The following is a 22,305-nucleotide window of genomic DNA, read 5'->3' on the forward strand; positions in this document are numbered from 1 at the left end:
ACTGTATGAACTAGACAACTTAACAACACATCTTAGACCTTGTTATCTTGTCTCCATAGGTCACTGCTGAAGTGTAGTCCCAGCACCGTTGCAGGTGTGAAACTATAATCCTGTGACATGAAGAAAGGTGGAGGGCTTGTGAAAACACACGGAGAGCCAAAAGTGAGAGGCTTACCTAACATTGTGGCATCCACAGCACCTCCGGGGCAGAACTCGATCATGATCTGGGGAATGAAGGGGGAGGGAGCAAGGGTGAGGTTAAACTTGACCCAGCTTTAAAACGGTAAAACATTGATAATTCAACATTATGTTCGTCAGAGAAGGATTTTTTTCATTTGTTAAAATGCTATTGTTTGTGATTTGTTGGAAGCAAAGAAGATGAGATGTTTATATTGTGTCATCACTACCTGGAGAGCTCCTCCTGCTCTACATCATTCAAAAACCCATATATATATATATATATATATATATATATATATATAAGCAAAAAAGTATTTAGTCAGCCACCAATTGTGCAAGTTCTACCACTTAAAAAGATGAAAAGCCTGTAATTTTCATCCTAGGTATACCTCAACTATGAGAGCCAAGATTGAGAAGAAAAAAAAAAATCCAGAAAATCACATTGTCTGATTTTTAAAATACTTTATTTGCAAATTATAGTGGCAAATAAGTATTTGGTCAATAACAAAAGTTCATCTCAATACTTTGTTATATACTCTTTGTTGGCAATGACAGAGGTCAAACGTTTTCTGTAAGCCTTCACAAGGTTTTCACACACTGTTGCTGGTATTTTGGCCCATTCCTCCATGCAGATCTCCTCTAGAGCAGTGATGTTTTGGAGCTGTCGCTGGGCAACACAGACTTTCAACTCCCTCCAAAGATTTTCTATGGGGTTGAGATCTGGAGACTGGCTAGGCCACTCCAGGACCTTGAAATGCTTCTTACGAAGCCACTCCTTCGTTGCCCGGGCGGTGTGTTTGGGATCATTTTCATGCTGAAAGACCCAGCCACGTTTCATCTTCAATGCCCTTGCTGATGGAAGGAAGTTGTCACTCAAAATCTCAGGATACATGGCCCCATTCATTATTTCCTTTACACGGATCAGTCGTCCTGGTCCCTTTGCAGAAAAACAGCCCCAAAGCATGATGTTTCCACCCCCATGTTTCACAGTAGGTATGGTGTTCTTTGGATGCAACTCAGCATTCTTTCTCCCCCAAACACATCTAGTTGAGTTTTTACCAAAAAGTTCTATTTTGGTTTCATCTGACCATACGATATTCTCCCAATCCTCTTCTGGATCATCTAAATGCTCTCTAGCAAACTTCAGACGGGCCTGGACATGTACTGGCTTAAGCAGGGGGACACGTCTGGCACTGCAGGATTTGAGTCCCTGGCGGCGTAGTGTGTTACTGATGTTAGCCTTTTTTAATTTGGTCCCAGCTCTCTGCAGGTCATTGACTAGGTCCCCCCGTGTGGTTCTGGGATTTTTGCTCACCGTTCTTGTGATCATTTTGACCCCACGGGGTGAGATCTTGCGTGGAGCCCCAGATCGAGGGAGATTATCAGTGGTCTTGTATGTCTTCCATTTTCTAATAATTGCTCCCACAGTTGATTTCTTCACACCAAGCTGCTTACCTATTGCAGATTCAGTCTTCCCAGCCTGGTGCAGGTCTACCATTTTGTTTCTGGTGTCCTTTGACAGCTCTTTGGTCTTGGCCATAGTGGAGTTTGGAGTGTGACTGTTTGAGGTTGTGGACAGGTGTCTTTTATACTGATAACGAGTTCAAACGGGTGCCATTAATACAGTTAACAAGTGGAGGACAGAGGAGGCTCTTAAAGAAGAAGTTACAGGTCTGTGAGAGCCAGAAATCTTGTTTGTTTGTAGGTGACCAAATACTTATTTTCCACCATAATTTGCAAATAAGTTCTTTAAAAATCAGACAATGTGATTTTTTTCTTCTCATTTTGTCTCTCATAGTTGAGGTATACCTAGGATGACAATTACAGGCCTCTCATCTTTTTAAGTGGGAGAACTTGCACAATTGGTGGCGGACTAAATACTTTCTTGCCCCACTGTGTGTGTGTGTGTGTGTGTGTATATACCCTATATATATATATATATATATATATAAAGTATACTTCAGCAATAGCTCACGACAGGCTGTGGTATATGCTCATTATACACAGCTAAGGGGCGTGGTTCGGCCCGACGCGAAGCATCCAGCCCAACTGTATACTGTTTGTCTCAGGCGCGGAGGGATACTGACTTGTTGTGAAAAGTAACTTACAATTCTACCCGTGGTATACGCTCAGTATATCACGGCTAAGAACCAAATCAGATTGCTTGATTTGACTTGTCCGTTTTATAATAGAATACACACACTTCACAAAGTGGACATCTGGATTGCAACTCAAGTGTGTGACAACCTGTCAGGCTGTAATGATACACACTTCCTGGAACACACTGCCAAAACGTATAATACCAGTTCAGCAGTGAAGTAAAAACACACAAAGCGAGAGGGAGACGGGCAAGAAAAAAGACACTCCCTAAATGGTGTCTTGTTGGCCAATAGCAACTTCCATCAACTTAATTTCCTCTCCTTACATAGTCAGTTTGTCTCTGACACACCGGCTGTCAGAAAACCCTCTAAAGTTTCAAAAGTAGGACCAAAGAAAATAAAGACACCACAGGATTTCGTAAGAATCCTGTTAAGAGCAGTTTATCTTGATCTTTTCATTCCAAATGCTCAAAGATCAAACCTAGGTGGTGTGCAGTTATATGATGTCATTCTTAGTTTAATCCTCCTGCTATGACAACAGTGTCAAAGTATTGACCTGGTACTGGACAGGGAGTGGAGTTTCAGTTCAGACAAAGCCATACTGAGGATCATAGGTACAAAAGGTGTAAACAGCCCAGGTAAAGAGGAATATGAGAAACTGTGGAGGTATGCATAGTTTCAAAAAATGTGCATGAGTTTGTGTTATGCTCACAGACACACACACACACACACTGGGGAAAAGTCAAAGATGAGGAATGTCAAGCCTGGCATGCAGCTCTCCAGGTGAAACAATGTTCTTTTGTGACATTTGGATTAGCAAACCTCATTCGTTTCTTTAAATGACAGACGGCAGAGAGACAGTCCCGCTCCGCTGCTTCCAACTTTTATATCTCTATACTGCATCTAAGATCTGCCCTCATTTGTTTTACCTCCGTTTCTTCAGAAAGATAAATGATTGATTTTCTATAGACACACCTTAATGCCTTATTCAAAACTATTAATTGTATGTAACATTGAATGGTTACATCTGAAGGAGTTGCAGTTACAGATAGAAAATAAATACTTTCTCATTAGCTACTCTACATTTAACACTAAAACACACTGATGCTTTATTTGCAGATAGCCTACGTGTGGTAGGCTATCTATATTCTAATTCATTCCTTGTTTAAGTTTGGATTAGTAGACATCACCTTTTTATAACATAACTACACCCACTGGGAATTAGCCAAGGGCACAGAAAAAAAAACAAGATCAAGTTTCTTATAGATTGTTATGAAAATACTATTGGCTACTGTATGGGATTTTTTCAAACTAATATTGATATTCTTCAGCTTGAAAAGTCCATTATCAGTTTGGCTATGTTTGATGTATAGTACTCGATCACTTATAGTAGAACAATGTTTTCAACGTCTTTTTATTGAATAAAATGTACTTGTGGAAATTGTCAATTTGTGATTTATTGGAAGTTGAAATGTAAATAGTTCAAATGCAGTATTGATTTTGAAATTGTGCAATACATTTAACAAAACAAAATGTATCTATTTACTACAGTACTTCCTGCTCAACACTAACCGAACATTTATTTATCCTGTTTAAAAACCACCGCCTATCTGAAATGAGCTGTTCTTCAGTAGCACATTGTACTGCCAAACCTAAGCAGCTGTACATCACACTACTGTGTCACCAGGAACTGGTTTGTGTTTCCGTCATTGTCTCGGAAGCCAGATTTGCTCTCCCTGCCTGGAACAATTCTGGGTGACGCGATGTGCTGCAGTGAAAAATGTGCCCCGACTGGTCAAACTACATGCAGCGCATACCTACTATGGGCTGAACATGCATGCAGGCAGATACATGCTTTACCCATCTCACGCACACAAAAATGGAAAACCCAATAATCAATTGCAAATACTTTTTTTCCTTTTGAGACAAGCTGAACCGACTTAGATACAGTCTACACATTCTGAAAAGCCCGAATGTAAACAGAACAGGCCTTCTTCCTGTGATTCACAGCGATGTCTCATATCATTTTGTAAGGACGTACAAAGACTATTTGCCACTCACTCACTCACTCACTCTCTCTCTCTGAATGTGACTAATGCTTCAGTAATTTGAGTGCATGGGGTGGTACTATTGATTCACTTACAATGTCATAAAATATCCTAGCAACCACAGCCAGTTACATTATGCAGACCTCGCTGTATGCAAATAATAGCAGAGGTGAAATAAAAAGCTTTGTCCTTGTCTCAGTGTGTTTAAAAGAACCACACAATATTACTTTACAAGGGCCACAATTAAGGCTCTTAAGATATGTATATACAGACTCTGGGAACACACTACACAGACACAGAGAGAAATGAAATACTTAAGAGGGACACTGTCCAACTGTGAAACAGAGCATTTAATTTTAACTACAAGATCTTATCTTCAATCGAGAAACTGTCCATATTTGTATTCTCATTTTATAATTTTAACTATAATAGGTTCATATCTTTGGCTTTTTAAAACTCTGATACAGTATATAATCATGGCTAAAAGCAGCAGTTTTTCTGAAAGTCTCTCAGATTTGACCAAACACAAGATGAAAGTTTGATTATGGTGCGGTCCTAGCATGGAATATATTTTGGAACAATATGATAAGAAACATCCTTTTTTCGTAACGCTTCCTTCCCATTACTCTTGAAAATGCAGTGTTTTTTTTGGTATACATTCTGCTGGAGAAAAGGTCCCTATGGATTCGATTGGTATTTAAGTGGCAACATATTTCAGGAAGCCCCATCTCAAAATAGACAGTGGGAGAATGTGATTTCTGTGACTTGGAAGGACATACCCTTTACTCTGGCAGGCTTTACGATGCTTTTAAATTATGTGTTCATGTTCTCTTGTGTGTTTATTGTCTCTTTTTCATCAGTTTAACTGTTCCCCCTTTTCTCTCTCTCCTTTTTAGTTATTCTCAATGTGCTGATGTCAGCAATTCCTTCCCCATGTTAAAGGCCCTCTTTTTCTCACGCTGGGGCTAGATGCCCTTCTAGCCTCAAGACCTGTTCGTGGATGGGAACAAAACAGTCCTTCTCTCTCTTTCTCTCGCTCGCTCTCTGTCTGTCTTAGTCTTTCTTCCTCTCCCTCACTCAGTGGAAAGCAGAAAGCAGAACGAGTGGGTCGGTAAAAGAATGCATCATCTCACCCCTGCCCGGTCCACCCAACCGGAGGTTACTGAGGCCTGACCGCCAACCACTGGGCTAATTGTTGGGATCCTGAGGCTAGCACACATTCAAAGGAACGGGGTTCAGAGCTAGTTCACTTCTTCATGTTGTATATTACTGTTTTACTGCAGGTCAGATGCTCTCATTCCAATTTTGGTAGTCAGTTTCTATACTTGTTTTGGTTGATCTTGAAATACAGTTTAAAAAAAACGTATCAATGACAGATTAAGAGTCATTATGTGTAGTATAAAAAATAAACATCAGTATATGAGCCAAGTAAAAGTTGACACTATGAAGCCACACACACTGCTGGAGGACGTTCACCCTCCAAAGGAATTCACACAACCACGACTAGCTCTGGGGCTGTGTCATAGCCTGGTGTGGTTGTGTATTTGTATGTGTATGTGTATAGGCAGGTTATGTGTAGTTATCTCACGTTTGAAGTATGTGACCTTTGTGCGGTACTCAAGAGATGTAATTGTTCCTGGAGTTTGTTAGTGTTAGTCATTCATGGTTTGCTGGATTTACATAACATTTTAATGCTTAAGTTTGTCATGAAATCACTTTTTTATACTATACATATTCCATGTTTGTTTTAGAAATAACCATTCAATGTATCTAAATGGTAGTTATCTTCCATAGTGAACATCCTTACTTGTGGAATTACCTCCCTTTAATGAGAAGGAGTCACAGGAAACCGCTAAGGATTGTTTATTAAAAAAAGAAGTAATTTGGGCATTTTCATCAGCGGATCATTTTTTATTTTTGCAAGGGAGTAATGGAAGCCGCAAGGGGGCCGTTAGACCCCTCCACTTCACAGCAAAGTTACTGCTGTTATGTCTAGACTACTCATGCTGTGCACAGCATTAAATCATATCATAGGTGCAATCAAGTATTTTATTTGGCTGAGCTGTGAATAGATACACCAGTGGCTCTTGAGTTGCATTTCTGAAAGAACTACTTCAAATAAACAAGTACTAAACAATTATGTTTGTTTTAAAAACTGAAAAAAAAGAGGAATTAAAAAACAGCAGTTATAAACTTGTGTTGATAATATACACGTAGAGGGGTCAAATAAATGCCAGCCTAAGATGTCTTTAGTTTTATCGCTGCCTTGTAATTCCGCACATATTCTAGGTTGTGCGCAGCATGAGGTCACTATTATTTGTGTTGGCCAGATACACTGAAAGATTACAGGGGGAGTTGAACACTTGACCCAGTGAGCGAGAGTTGAGAGAAAATAACAGGAGAGCAAAAAACAATGAACTGAAATTGATCTTCCTTCTTGCTGTAACATCAGGGTGAGCTCTAGTTCATATCTGATGCATTATGTCACCCTGGGGGGGGGGGGGGGGGGGATCTTCTGTCATTCCCATTTAGGCAAACCACACTTCCCCATCTATATTATTCAACAGAGCTTTCATATGTAGCAGAAATATGCTCTGGGTGAGATATTGTTTCAATAAAACAACAAGACGGTCACGGATTGAAATGCAACATCCCATGAGCCTGCCAACATACATGGTTAGAAGGTCTGTTTGTCTACTTCCCTGCTGATGGTTCAGGTTTGTGTGTTGTGTGTTTGGAAGTGCTGCAAAGAAAACTTGGACACAGAAACTCCTCAACGAAGTGAAAAGAATATATCTTGTGAGAAACGTAACAGTGTAGACAGCACATAAGGTCCCTTTGGTACATTAAGCACTATTCTAAAACACCAGCAGCCTTGACCACAGTGTTCCCACACAGCAACATGATGTCTATTCAAACACTATTTCTTCTAAACAGTCTAGTTTCCATTTCATTTGTTCAGCTTAATGAGCCTCTATTATGCTTTTTCAAGTATTTTTTGTGCATGTTAGAGGTCTGCAAAGGCTAGGTGACGTCACCATGTAACACTTGCGCTTCTATTGGCTAGCCCGACAGCAGATTGTGAGGGATTTTAAGGGGCGGAACATCTCTAAGCCGTTGACCAATCAGAGCTGGCCAGCTAACCAATCAGAGCAGACTGTGCTCTGGCTTCAGACAGAAGGTGAAAAGACGTGGTGCAGCACAGGCAGGATGAGAAAAATAAAGACCTTTTCGAACATTGAAGTAGTCGCGATAAGCAATTAATTGCCTTATCGTACGATAAATAAAAATGAACTCCATAACTTTTCTGACCTCGATAAATTGCCATTTAAATGCGTGTTAGTTTACATAAGGATGTGACCAGCATTTTAGCCAGATGTGCTGTGTCTGCCGGCCAGGCGCGTTGTGAGGGGCAGGGCTCACACACACAGCCAGGTAAGGACACTCCGCGTAAAGCAGTGTAGCAGCCAAATGACTAATATAGAGACAAGCAGGAGACAACGTGTGACTTACTCGAGGGGAATTTGAAGTTAAATGGAATTGGTTGCAAAACCTAACTCTTTTGGATTCAAGCCAGATCAACGAGGTGAACCTACGGACTTGAATGAGCAGGGCGGTGTGTCGCATTTGTTTAAAAAAAGGTAGCAACAAAAGCTAGCAATATGACCAACCTTAAACTGCACCTGAAACGCAACCTACCCATTCCGTTTTCCCAGCTTGTAGCAAACATGGCAGCTGGAGATGGAGAGCCCCCACCTTCCCTACAGTTTGCAATCAAAGATACATTTGCCCGACAATGCAAACATGTTGGTGTTTCTTGCTCGAAATCTTGAATGTGTGCTCATATTTATGTGTATATATATATATATATATATATATATATATATATATATATATATATATATATATATATATATATATACATATATATATATATATACATACACACACACACAGTAGAGAGAGAGAGAGAAATCTGTTTTCCCGCCTGAGTCTATTTAATTTATTGTTGTGGTTGTCTGTGATTTAATTTGTTTTCTATAATTTAATTTAATTGTTTATTTATTATATATAATTTATATATTTGAATATTATTTCACATTTCATTTGCAATGTTGAATGTTCAATAAAAAAGTTCTGTTTGAAAGGATGTACTTGAATTATGTGGTCTAAAATGGTCTTACAACGGTGCCGACAATATTATCGTTTACCGCAATCATTTCCGGGAAAATGTATCGTCCAACAAAATGTATTATCGTGACAGGCCTACATTAAAGCATGTAAAGTTGTCTAAGTAGAGACACAAAATACAAGTATGATCTTTGAAAATGAGCATATCTTCTTTAAGTGCTACTGTAACATGTGCATGTATTATTTTATCAGCCTTGTGTAAAAATAGAAAGAGAGAAGGGTGGAACAGTCTGTGGTTGACACTTAAAGCTTGTGTCTCTTAACCATATTCCTGTGTTACCTACCCATAGTTTGTTGTCATGGTAGAAAGCATCAAGCAGCTTGACAATATAGCGGTGGTCACATTTGGCCAGGATGTCGATCTCAACGATGTAGTCCTCCAGCTCCTCCTCACATTTTGTCTCGATCAGTTTTGCTGCAGCAAGCACTCCTGTCTCCTTGTTTCTGGCCTAAAGAAACAGAGAAGAGAACATTTAATTAAACATTCATGAGTTATGGCAGGGCCTGTTTGATGGACTCTTTTTGGCCTAAAAGTCTTTCACAGCAACAACATTACTTTTTTTTACTCAAGAGTTTCAATTCTCATAAAATATTCACAGTGGGTGAGATAAAGGGTGTGGCTTTGTGCTTTAACAAGATTGTAAAGAACATGGATGATGATGATGATGATGTTACTTCTTTTTTATTTTGTTATGCCAATTATGTGATTAGAAGGTAGAAAATATCATGATGTAAGAACAAATGTATCCAGTTTCTTGCATGCCAGTATCACTCTGCCAGCTGGACCCAGTTGAAAAGGGACTCCGAAACATCAAAAAAATGCAATCTGGCAATTAAAAATGTTGAGTAACTAACATTTAGAGAGAAAACAGGAAAGGAAACTCCACACCCTCCCTGAGCAACTGGGGGAAAGGGAACCACAAAAGCCGTCAATTGTCAACACACACACACACACACACACACACAAAAAACAGAGATGATGATCAATGTCACACCATTATTAACAGCCCCCGAAACTGTGATCATCATATCAAAGGACTTCCACACAGTTATCCACAGGAAGTGAAAGAGATGCACCTCTCCAGAAAGGAAGCACATAAAGGTTATGACATATCTAAGTGATCAAAAGGAACATTGACAAGTGAGTAAGAGTGAGAAAACTGGTACTTGTATGAAATGATGAGCCTAAAAAGTCATGTCATGTTGAGAAATTGAGGGCGCATGTACACGTGTCCACGCATTGACCTATAGAAACATGGCAGACTAAACAGCCCGGTGGAGGTCTGAAGCCTCCGCTTTTACAGGGGCTGCGGGACAACATCTGAATAAACAGAACAGACTAGCAGCAACACACACTCTTTAGCTTATCCCAGTTTGCTGTGTGTGTGTGTGTGTGTGTGTGTGTGTGTGTGTGTGTGTGTGTGTGTGTGTGTGTGTGTGTGTGTGTGTGTGTGTGTGTGTGTGTGTGTGTGTGTGTGTGTGTGTCAAACAGAGTTCCAGAGGAGCCGAACTGACCCCAAACCAGGGTAACCCACAGTGCGAGTCAACAGGACGTCTCCTACTGCCATCAAACCATCAGTCAGCCAGCTAACAAGCCTCGACAGTAAACACGGAGACACCAGACACTTTCACTCCTCCGCTAACATCTCAGCTCCCTGTGATTCGCTCCCCTCCTGTGCCAACACTGTCAGCCCCCAGAAGCATACTGCCTAGGCCCTGATTTACAGTAGAAGGTACAGACCTACTGGTATTTTAGTTTGTTGGTGTTGTGCCAACTCTCAAAGAAAAAAAGCTCTATACTCTCAGTTCCATCTTTAAAAAACTTGATATAATATGGCCATGTTTAAGTCATAGTTTCAGAAACAACAACAATCTAGACATCCTCTGTCTATTGTTACAACTCTGGCTATATTCTAAAGTCTGTTGTTTCTCCACAACACAAGTGGCTTCCTCATAATATCCTCCTCTTTTGTCTCATCACGAATCAGATGTACAGACTAATAGAATGATAGCTGAAACACTGTATATCAAGTAGGAGTGTTTAAATGTTGTAACCAGGGCGGTTGACATCACCATATTTGCTAGTAAAACACTATGATCTAACAGAAACACAAAGACATGAATATCTGCCACCACATCAAAACAAAAGAAGAAGTGAATAAGTGGACAGATGTGATCATTTTTTGTTAAGCTCAGCATTAACTGTGCACAAATACATCTTGACCTTTCAACGGGCAACACCATGACCTAGCTTCCCAATTGCACACACACACACACACACACACACACACACACACACACACACCTTTCCATCTCAGTGGGAACAAAGCTGAGGAATGTGCCTCTGGCCTTCAGATGGTCGGGGGAGTTGAAAAAGAGGGTAAACTCATCATGCATTTATGTGGTGCGTGGCGGGGGGAATGTGTTACGTCAAGGGTCCTCAAGTGGTATGCAAACATGCATATTTGTTTATGCATGCACCTTACAAAGTATATACACTGCCCAGAGAGGAAATTACCCTGAAACGCCTCATTGTGTTTCACATGGGACCTCCTGACTCTACAAGTTGGCGTGACATCAACGCACAAGTGTGTATGTTTGTGTGCTATGGTATGTACACAAGAGAGGAATAACAAGAAGAGGCATCATCCTCTTTAATCGGAACAACCTTGAAAATACGAGTAACAGTTCCTCCCAGCAAACACAAATGCCTGTCTGACTATCTGACAGATTAATTAAACACTTTATGTTGTTGTGGTTCATGGAGAGTCTGCTAACCTTACTTGTCACCCTGATTTACAAGAACACAGAGGCGCCAGATGACAGCAAGATCTACATAAACACTGTATTAAGTTACAAAATAACAGTTCACAACCAAAGCACTGAAGAAGCAGGAATACAGTCAGCTACTGCTGGCTCTGTACTGTAGCCATCCCGAGAGAAAATGACGCCTCACTGCTTCTAACCCACTGACTCTTCATTCTCTCTAACTCTCCTCCAGAGGACAACAACAGTCTTTGGCTTTGTTTGGGGTCTGGTTTCCACGGGGATCAGAAGAACTTGGTTCTGCTTCGGCTCGCAACTAGTCCCGCTGCCTGTTCCTTTTCCTGTTCATTACTGTCTTCGCTTTCATTTAGGATAAGTGCAAAAGGATTAGCTAACGGACCCACTCATGCTCTTCAACAAATGACCAATAAAAGACCATGATATCCATGATATCTTAATAGACCACATACAAGCTGTGACAAAGTACAATAGGAATTTAGTAAATTAACTAGAGTCAATTACAAAAACAATTATAGACTGTAAAAACAGAAAAGTAACAACTGACTTCAATCTAAATGCCAAAATGTTTTTGTATCTTGCAGTGAGAAAAGTATTTACTATCTTAATAAAAATACTGGAAACTCACATTAATATTATAGTTCTAGGGCCAAAATAACAACTGAAGTCGATCAATAATCAGTATTTGAAAATATAAGATTTAGAGACTTGGGCCTTCACCCAAATGTTTGTTTGCTGGTTGCCATTTTCGTTATTTTGTTATGATGCTTTATTTTAATGATCCATCGGTTTTATTGTTTGCATGTATAGCTATAAACCTGGGTATGATGATCTAACTTTTTTCCATCTTGTTTTTCCTGTTTTTAACGTTCACACTGCAGCATACGCACAGCACACCTCTCGACACTCCTGCCTCATCATTCACTGCCTGCCCCGCTGCACATCTTTTGTCTGTCATCCCTTCCTGTATTTCTCCCGCGAACTAGTATATTTACCCATCTGTTTTCAGTAACAGTCTGTCTGAAGGCCACAAACCATGACTGACGAGCAGCTTTAGAAGAAGCAGATGTAACTGACCCATGAGTCAGCATACAAACATACTGTATGTACTGGGAGACTGAGTAAACACACACATAAAAGCACATGCTGTCAGCCTTGTGCGTGTAGAATTTTGTATTCAGATAAGTATTTACAAAAAAATGTAATCAAGCTATGAATAACAATGTTTAGTATTGTGTATGTTGACTGTGGCATTAATAATTACTAAGTGTGTGTTGGTTTAAAGGAAAAGGGCTGGATCACACTCAAAAGGGGGAAGGAAGTCCAAGGCAAGTAACAACTTCAAGCTTTAAATTAACCAGATTTCAAAAGACTTATCAGCTTCTCAACATATTTTCCTCGAGTCTTTGCCCATTAAGACTGTAGGCTGAAAATAATTAGGAATAGTTAATCATAATGGTAATGGACCAGATGACCTCTTGTAACAAATAACACATTACTTTCCCTGGGGTCAGTCACCTCCAGGTTGGAAGAACACACCACATGCTGACGTGTATTTTCGGCTTTTGTATGGCGTTATAGTTTCTACAAACACACACAAGTACCAAAGGGGAATGTGTGTGTATGTTAGACCTTGCCCTATCATAAAGCTGTAACCTGCCCCACCTCCTGGGGCTCTCCCATGTGCCTGCAAACAGGAATGTGGTTCTCAGCTCCTACATAATGACAGCAGCTAATAAAACCTCACCTTTGACAGCAGACGCCTTTGGAAGTCATAATCTCTCATTCAGATAAACAAGCTGTATAAGCAATGCCTTTGCATGTACATTTAGATTTTTAATTCTGCAATACCGTTGTTTGAGAAGAGGCATACTGTGACCACTTGATCAAGAGAGAACGGAAAGTCATTTAGAGAAAATCTTTGCACAACAAAGAGGCGTAATTTCCACTGGAAATGGGGGCAGATGTCCCCCTCACTTTCACAGTTTCAGATTGATTCATTCACTAGTTTGATACTGTAGGAGCTGCTTGAGAGGGACTTCTGTAGACACTACTTAATGCTGAGTAAAAATCCTTCTCACACCCATCTAGATTTTCCAGTAAAATAATTATTTAACTTTAAATATACATCTACAAACAAAGATGCTTTGATCATTACAAATACATTAACGCAGTTGAAGACAAAGCTTGATATTTGTTATACAACACAAATATTAGCAACAAGTATATCTCAAGGAGATCAGGAGATTATTCAGTTAGTGTTTTTTTTTTTTAACACAATCTATAATCACTTGCATCACTGATATCAGACCTTGCCAATACAACACTTGTTAACTAGAAGATAAGCATGTTTTTCTGCAGCTACAGCAAGGCCTTTCACTTTATATGGGTTTATGCCTTTGTTTCACAAGACAGGTCACTCTGTTTTCATTGTTTCCAAGACACATGTTACAGAGTAAAAAGCACTCTACCAGCAGCAAGACCTCCACACACTGATGGCAGTAAAGCATCCATTCATCCAAATAAGGGTTAGCTAAACATGGCTGTCAAAATATTGTTATGGCAACATGAGGTTTTCTCATAAGTGAACTTTTTTTTCAAGAAAATGCCCAGAATGCCATGGTGTTACTGTAGCAAAACGACATACACTAAAGTAAACAGATACTTGTTTTTAGTACAAAAGTAAAGAACTCAGTTGTTTTAAGAGAGATGATGATATTTGTTTACTTAGTGAACATCCTGTTTAGGAGAGTGACTGAAAAAAAGTCAAGGCTGCAAAGTCAGACTTATTTTTTACCTACAGCTTTGATAGAACAGTAGACTTCACAACTCTTTTGGCACAACTCAAGACTTATACAAGAGAAGACAAAGTAATGGTTGAGTCTTTGGTTTCTTTCTAGCAACACTGCAGTGAGGTTCTTCCTCTCTTTCACAACCTGCTGACTGAGTGAAAGCATGCATCCACTGGGCGTGAAGCACAAAACCAAGCGAGGGTTCAAAAGTTACACCCGATAGAGCAATGAGTCTTTTCAGGATGTGAAAGTTTTGACAAACGAGGTAAAATGTCCCACATTCAAGAAGGTCACAAGTACAAAGCAGGTCGCTGGGGCAGGAAATCACAACATACCACAAAGAGCCTTGAGAGAAAATACCCTACACTGCTTTATTCAATCATTCATACTCATGCAAGCCCTTGCACAACATGTCAAAAGCACGACATTAATGTGAGATGAGATCCAATCCCTGACGACAGCATAAGTAACAATTGTTTAAATGGCGAAGTTAAAAGGGGCTTTGAAACGGAGGGGAAATCGAATAAAGAAAAGTTAAACCCAAATGTCTCCATGTCTCTGAGAGTAAGAGGCAGTATATGGTTACTTTACGTGGGTTATTCTGCTTCTAGCATTAATTTCATCATGTGCTGAGAATAGGCAATGGCTGACACTCAAATCAGTGTAAAACATTCTCATGAAAGTCCTGCTTGTCTCAGGCCCTTAACTAGCAGCAGTATATTGATGTAGAAAGGCATAGGAGGCTTTCTGCAAGTGCCAGTACTGATGTCATCACAGGGACTCCCAGCATGCTCTGCCCACGCCCACTCAACAGGGCTCTTATCAGTCGCTGTGGTTCCAGCTGGTACTTCGAGATTAGACCCAGAGTCTGATGATGGTCTCACTGAATAAACTCCAACATACGTCTATGTGGCACTTCCGTTTTTCTAACTTAAGACTATGGCATTTCACATAGACGTTGTGGCTTTCCTCTGCAGAGAGGATGTTGCAACCTGTGCCCCCTCCCCCCCAGTGGCAACACCCAGTGTGTTTTCTGTTTCACTTGTCTGAAGAGGATTATTATGTTTCAACTGATTCTTCTATAAGCCTTTCACTCGTTCCACCATCTGTCAATGCAAGTTAGACCGAAACAATTGTCTTACCTTTAAGAACGCTGTATAAAAAGTGTGTTTTCCTCTTTCCTTTTCACACAAGGACACTTCACAGTTCACACTCTTTTAGAACAAATTCCAAAAACAACTGATGTTTTCCCATCTTTGAGACTGTTTTCATAAACCACATTTGTTAATCTGAATCAAGAGCAACTCAATACTTCCTCAGTGTGTGGCAAAGTATACACCGCAGTTTAAGTCTACTTTCTTTTACATCACAGACCAACAGGGATAAGATGCTCTATGGTTAATCCCGCAATGGGAATTTGAGGGAGGGTAACCTTACAACCTGCTTGTGTCTATGGAAACAGTTGAGCAGCAGCAGCAGCAGGGCAGCGCGCTCAGCGGCACGTGGCCCATTAATTAGTGAGGGGAACCACACCACTCCTCTGTTTCATGCCTGAGTTGCGGCCACACACCTTCACACGCATTCACTCTTTCCAACAAGTACAAACATGTGCATAGACAGATGCGCAGAAAACAAAGAAAACATCCTGTGACACAAACAGTGAGACATTCTCTTGTTATGACTTTTGAGAGACTGCAGGTCTATGTTCTACCCTTCAGGCAGAAATGTCTGGGATGTGCAACATATTGCAGCATTGCATGCAATGTGTCAGGAAATGAACCAAAAGGACATCAAACATGATTAATGCAATCAAATCAAAATGCAATTTAAATCTATGAAGTAGTGTCAAGTGTGCTTCAGTCAGTTACATCTTGACTCGGAGCACAACTCCAGCTGATTTTAGTGAGGTTAAAATGTGTTCGACAAAGTGCTTAGTATTGTCGTTGGACTGGGTCCAAAGGGGTACCTACAATACAATCATAGAATGTCAGCATTTACAAACATCTGCACAACATTGCATTAATGTAGTCCTGTATTGTATGATCTCCAAATGATGATGAACAGTGATACTGTGAACTTGTGACACAGTAATCCCGAGAATGTCAACAACAGGTTGTTTGCGTGCTTGCGTTTCCTTCTGCTAGGATTTTGACAAATTAATTCTGTGAAATAGATGGGTTAATTCTGTCAAATATGTACTATGTGTAACGTTTAGCAAGGTTGTTGTGTTATCAATCAAGTGAATATATAAGTTACTAGGTTTCATGAATTCTTTGTGAATTAGGGAAAATTAAAAAGAAATGTGAGTATGTGAAATACCAACACACTTGGGTGTCAGGATGTGAACTCATCATGCAGTTAACCAGAGGTTATTGACCTTATGGCACGCGAGTCTTCCAAAAACAAAACCGTTTCCAGCAGTTTGACCATAAGAACTAATAACTTTTAGAAGACATAACTCTATGAGATATCTTACATTAAAAGTTGAAAGATCGGATAAGCTTATAAAAAATATACAATTGTGTGAAGCAATTAACTTTCCTCTCTTGTCAATCATTTCTTGACCACTTATCTGCAGTGGAATATCATTAATAGAAAAGTTGCATGAGGGTTATATTGCATTTTACGAGATCTTCTGTTGCGGTGTTCCTGTGATATAAACGCACTCCTCTTGCGAAACTAAGTGAGTTGTTATTCTCCCAATGATGACATTAAACTTTAGAGAGCCAGTTTGACAGGAGCACTCTGTCCTCTCAATGAACACTTAACTCTCAAAGATACATGTCATTTACAAGTGGGGTCCTTGCCACCTGCAAATGACAAGTATTCATATCTTTATGAAGAGGCAGTCAGTATTGTTCTTCTCCTACAAGTCACACACCCGAAAGCAGGTTTTTCTTCCACTCATGCCCCGAACAGTCTGATAAGCAGCTGAATTCACTTGTGACAGAGATAATAACCCCCCCCCCCCCCCTCGCTATCAAAGAGTAACAACGGAAAACATGTGCGATACACCCCTTGATGCCTTTTTCTCCCACACATGAGATGATTATACTGAAGTTCAAGAGCTGTTTGAGGAAGTCGTCCCCTGATGAAGTCCCCCAATTTCCTCTCTTGGCCTTCATTTGCTCCCACTCTGCCTCCCCCCTCGTAATCTGACAGATGCAGGTGTGGCGCTGTCCTCCCCCAACCCACTCAAGGAGAGGAGACAGAAACTAAAGCAGAGGCTTGACATTTGTATAATAAATAGAACATGTGGGGACACATAACAAGTCGGTGAACTTGCCATTTACTCAAGTGGGATCATGCTTAACTCAATGATAAACCATAAATAGTCTGTGCTGCATGTTCAGCTTTAGTATGATCAGTGTCTAAAGGCTTCTTAAAATGGAAAGCACCTTGTTTGTTTACATGGTATACTGGTTGCTTCACTTGTGTTTCTCTCTGCTACCCACAGGACTCCTCACATGCTAGCTCTGCTCAAAAGATATTCTTCGACAACTTACATAAGGTGAGACCTGTGGCACATAGGAAGGATTTTGACTATTTACATTTAATGTTAGTGCAAACAAGCCACCCTCGGGACGTGTCTTCCAATGTATGCGCTTGTGTTTAATTTATCCATGTGTGTATACTGTCCCTTCAAATTAAAATACCAACATAAGGTGGAGTCCTCTAAAAAAATACTTAATTTTCTGTTGCAGAACTTAAGGCATCACTTCTTCCACTGAGGCCCATGCTGCGTCAAAGACCTTCACTGTGCTCAGCTGGGCAGTGCACACTGAGTGCCTGTGCCCATGCTTCACAGAGGGGCTGACCGGCTAACAGATCCAGATTAAATAACGCCTCTGAGCCAAAAGTGCTGCTGCTGAGGTTGGAAAAGAGCTGATAAACTAATGAAGAGTGCTTTCACTGTAACTGTGGATGCTTCACAGCGATGAGTGGGTGTTTAGGACTGTTCACAAGAGAAGTCAGTGCTCTCTTTTACTAAAACGGTGTGGATTCTATGCGAGAAAACAAGTGACTTCATAAAAGACACTCAGAAACAGGAAGAAAATAGGATAAAGTGGATCTCAACAAGAGGATATCAGCCGTCCTTGAGTACAATGAATGATTATTTTATAAACAGGTAGACCCTTTTATCTGAAAACAAATCAAATCTGTGATAACTCTGATTGACAGAGTAGTTCAGTTCACACAATCTCAGAAATGTGAAGCATCTACAGGTGATCAGAAGTTGTTGACAACTATCAGGATATATTCTAAGAATGTTGACATATGATACAGTCTTTCTGGTGTGAAAGAAAATATATGTTGTATCCCTAAATGGACTGTATTTTTTTTTAAAAAGGGACGAACTTGTAACCTTTCCTTGAGAACACGAGTGATCAGGGGGAGAAGTGACATTTAAAAACGTAGATAGTCAAGAAACATTTCTAACATAACTCAGTGTTACTGAACTTGGCAACAGGTGAGAGACTTATCATTGAAGTTTGAGGTGATTATAACATCTAACAGGGTTTATCATGGCATGGACCTTTTACAGGTGCCTCGTGTCTCTGAAATCACACTCACCTTGTAGACCTTTCCAAACGCACCGTCTCCCAGCTCGCCAATAATCTCCCATAAATCGTTTGGGTTGATGTCCCGGTGAACGTGTTCATACTGCTTGACTTTCTTTTGTTTCTCAATTGTAGGCAGACGGAGTATCCTGCTGAATCTAGCGAATGCCATTATTGACAATGCAACAACATCCACCTTTTAAAAAAAAAAGTATGATCAGGCTCTACGCAGAGAGCATTACGCACACAGAGAAGCGCAGCCCGTCAAAAAACAGTCAAAACTCAAAATTAATAGTCTTCACTTCCCGCGTCCGAGAGAAAAAAGGGTCAAACAAATTCAGAGAAGTTATTCTACGCAGTCCATGAGTATCAGGTGCTCTGAAGGCTCTGCAGTTAAAATCCCATTCACAAAGTGCTGAGGACGCGCGCTGACCACCTGCCGCTGTTAACACGATGGAGTAACCGCCCGCCTGTCAGCCTGCTGGGCAACTTGTTGCTTCCGACTGGCCAAAACGCCCCACCTTGTTACGCAACAACCCTCCCACTGCCGTCATGGAAATGTAGTTTCTTTCAAAGAACATGCAGTCGTCACTATCGCACCGATGAGGTAAAAGGACTGCATGTCCGGGTTGTTGCTGGGCGTGTCCTAAAACAGCTGTGCCATTAACACAAATAAACCACTGTGGAATGTAGTTACTGACTAATAGTGATCCAATTGTGCTGTTCTTATATACACTGCATCACTACAGGCCTGATGTGTAAGGCTATTAGTTAGGATACGTTATCGGTTTTATTACATAACAAAAATGTGAAACTCTGGCTTTTCATAAAATGTTAATGAATAAAAAAGTAAAACAAAAGATAAGAAATGATCGAATGATTAATTTGTTTCATTTTAATTTACCTGCACTGCTTTTCTCTTTTCATTCAGAAGACATGCTGGTTCAACAGACAGTGCTATGGCGCCCTCTAGTGGCGCAGTCAGCTCAGTGAACTGGTGCATGTGGAAAACTGCACAGATACAGACAGACAGAGCAGTTTTACCAAGGACTGCCTATGATGAATACATAAGAATTGTTAAAATTATTGACAGATCTTTTGAAAGACGTATCTTAATAATCGTTTAAATCTTTAATCAAGTAAGATTCTTAATGTTATACTTCCCAAATGTCAAGATTTGTAGTTTTCATGGGTCATATTTGATAGTAAAAATAAAAAAAGCACGACCAATTTCAAGATATTACCTTAGACTTTTGAATAATATCAATATGTTCTTGTAATAATAATAACAAAATCAATTAGCCCTACAGTATATGATCACACAACATCATGCTGACCAACACACTCTCACTCCATAATCGTCCAGGAGCGACGTTTGGTCAGGGTCCCGTGGCGTGCAGTTGTGACGCTCCTAGGCTCCTTCAGCTTCATAAAGGCACGCAAATAGCTTTCAACTGATTGCAATGTATTCCCATCTGCGGCGGGATTTGACGCTCATGGAAGCACGGCATTCGTTTGTGTCGGCTGCCCTTAAAGGCAATGTGAGCGTCCATTCCCATTGGATAACGGAGAAATGTACACCCAGAAGTAAGTATTCCCCTTACTGTCGATTGATTTTACAATGATATCTGCACTACTCATCGACTAAAAAACACCAGATTATCCTTGTTAATTACACAACATTGATTGGTTTAAATTGTGTGCAATCCTTTCTATTTTTCCCCTTCGATTCGGAGAAACAAATATTTTTTCGGAGTAAAGGATGGCAGAAGACACTACATTACCCAGAATCCCCAGCTATCGTTTAGGACTACAGCTTGTGCTCTGTTTGACAAACCCCGTTTTTTTTCACCATTCGTTCCAATGGCTGGCGTCTATGTCACGTGATCTTCAAATTTCTCCCTGCAGAAAAAAAAAACATGGCCGAACTTCGTTTTATTCTCGGTGGAAAATGCCTATTTTAAAGTTAGTTTGGCCATTAAAATGCGTTTTGATGTCATTTGATGCGAGAAATATGAGTTGTTATTTCAGATTATTTGTGCAGTGGATGTACATGATTCAAGGTGGTTGCTAGGGACGCTGCTATCGATATTATTTATGTTATGTTGTGTAACTGTTTAATGGTGTTATCTTTATTGCTACCCCCTTCCCCGTCAATGTATAGACAAGTTTACGCGACAAACCACGGGTAGCGCCATAACCCTACACAAATGCACTTCATTTCCGCCGGAAGTCTTTTGCACAGCGTCTGTCGGTGTAAACCGGTGTAAACAGTCAGACGGGCACTGGTGTAAACACAGCGATGTCGATGCTAACAGTGATGCTAGCTTGGGAACACGATTCTACTTCTTTGACTGGAGATGGCGTTACTCTCCCCCACCCGAATTCAGTGCAAAACTGGGAGGATAACATGACGACGTGGCCCAGCATAACGTACAGCAAAATTTGCTCCTACTTCGTTCAATCCATGGCAATAGATGGAAAAGCAATGGACAGTCTGAAGGCCTCTGAGGCATATCAATATTTGCACAGCAACAAAGTTGGTTGTGTCATGTCATACAAACATGATCGTTTTGTTTATCTAAAAGCAAAGGTAGAGCCTAGCCAGTGTTTGAACAATGCGTGGCATAATGCTTGGGTGCTGGTAACTGAAGCTGGAGAAGTCAAAACTGCGGGATGTACGTGTGTTGCTGGACCAGGGAGATCTTGTTCCCACTCAGCTGCGATCCTGTGGAAGGTAACTAGATTATTTGACCATTGTAGCCTAGGCCTATGTCTTTTGTTGGTATCCGAACTACATCATAGGCTACTTGGCTAGAGTGCAAAGTGTGTGTATGCCATGATGTATTATATCATATGACATGTTTGCAGTGAACCCATTATAATATCTATGCACTGTTTTTACTCTATCTCTCTAGGTAGAAAATGCTGTGAGACAGGGGAAAACCGGGCTTGCCTGCACAGACAGACAGAACCAGTGGAATGCTGGGTCTAAAAGAAATGCTGGTCAGAGGAAGATGAAGTATGTGCGCTTCAAACGACACAACAGGAAGGATCTCTACCAGCCGCCACCAACTTCACAGCCATCCTCTACCACTCCAGAACCGGCACAGGAGGTGACACTCTTTAGGACTCATGAAGAGTGGAGGAAGAACACACTTGCCTCACCAATGGCAGAACTTTTCAATTGCCCTGGGAATAGCCTCCTGCAGTTCTGCTTTAATGCTGATACCTCTTCCATCATTATTTAGGTCATGCCCACAGGAGCCAACAGTTGTCTGTTGTTTACATAATGCACAATTTACATGATCTCTTTATGCTTTGCAATATATCATATGTGCCTGTACTGTTTGAGTGAAAATAAAGTTTGATGTAATTTAATTTCATTATTGCACTGTTATTGCATTATTGCATTTCATATGTTCCTTAGAGTGCTACAATTTCTTTTAACACAGTTCATCATTCCTATTAAGCTCATACTGTACATAAATAACACTGAATGAATTAATTGTTTAGAGGAAACTAAAGAAATGGCTTCAACAAGAAAGATCACATGTTTAATCCTAACAGGTATTACAAATTAAAATATAAAAGCAGCCCACACAATTACATCACTATGAAAATATTCATATATAATATTAAAAAATAC

The 22,305-nt window shown here is 40.3% G+C and overlaps 1 protein-coding gene and 1 long non-coding RNA gene across 3 annotated transcripts in view; one reads left to right on the forward strand and one right to left on the reverse strand.

Annotated features, from left to right (window-relative positions):
* The window catches only part of stk10 (serine/threonine kinase 10), a 40,623-nt gene extending 21,408 nt beyond the window's left edge, over nt 1-19,215 (reverse strand). The window contains exons 1-3 of the mRNA XM_079647872.1: nt 18,670-19,215; nt 8,803-8,967; nt 176-224 (exon numbers count right to left, since the gene is read on the reverse strand). Coding sequence (XP_079503998.1) covers nt 176-224; nt 8,803-8,967; nt 18,670-18,828 — 373 coding nt within the window. The 5' untranslated portion in view covers nt 18,829-19,215. The remainder of the gene's footprint in view (nt 1-175; nt 225-8,802; nt 8,968-18,669) is intronic.
* A 1,524-nt stretch (nt 19,216-20,739) lies between these two features.
* LOC307020247 lies at nt 20,740-22,037 on the forward strand. 2 transcript variants are annotated; one of them, XR_013802816.1, is made up of 2 exons: nt 20,740-21,393; nt 21,575-22,037. It is a non-coding gene; the product is annotated as an uncharacterized lncRNA (long non-coding RNA). The 2 variants fall into 2 exon arrangements; XR_013802817.1 differs by having other exon boundaries at nt 21,579-22,037.
* Nucleotides 22,038-22,305: the final 268 nt, after the last annotated feature.

Source organism: Notothenia rossii (assembly GCF_949606895.1).
Source record: "Notothenia rossii genome assembly, chromosome: 9".
NCBI classification, from domain to species: Eukaryota; Metazoa; Chordata; class Actinopteri; order Perciformes; family Nototheniidae; genus Notothenia; species Notothenia rossii.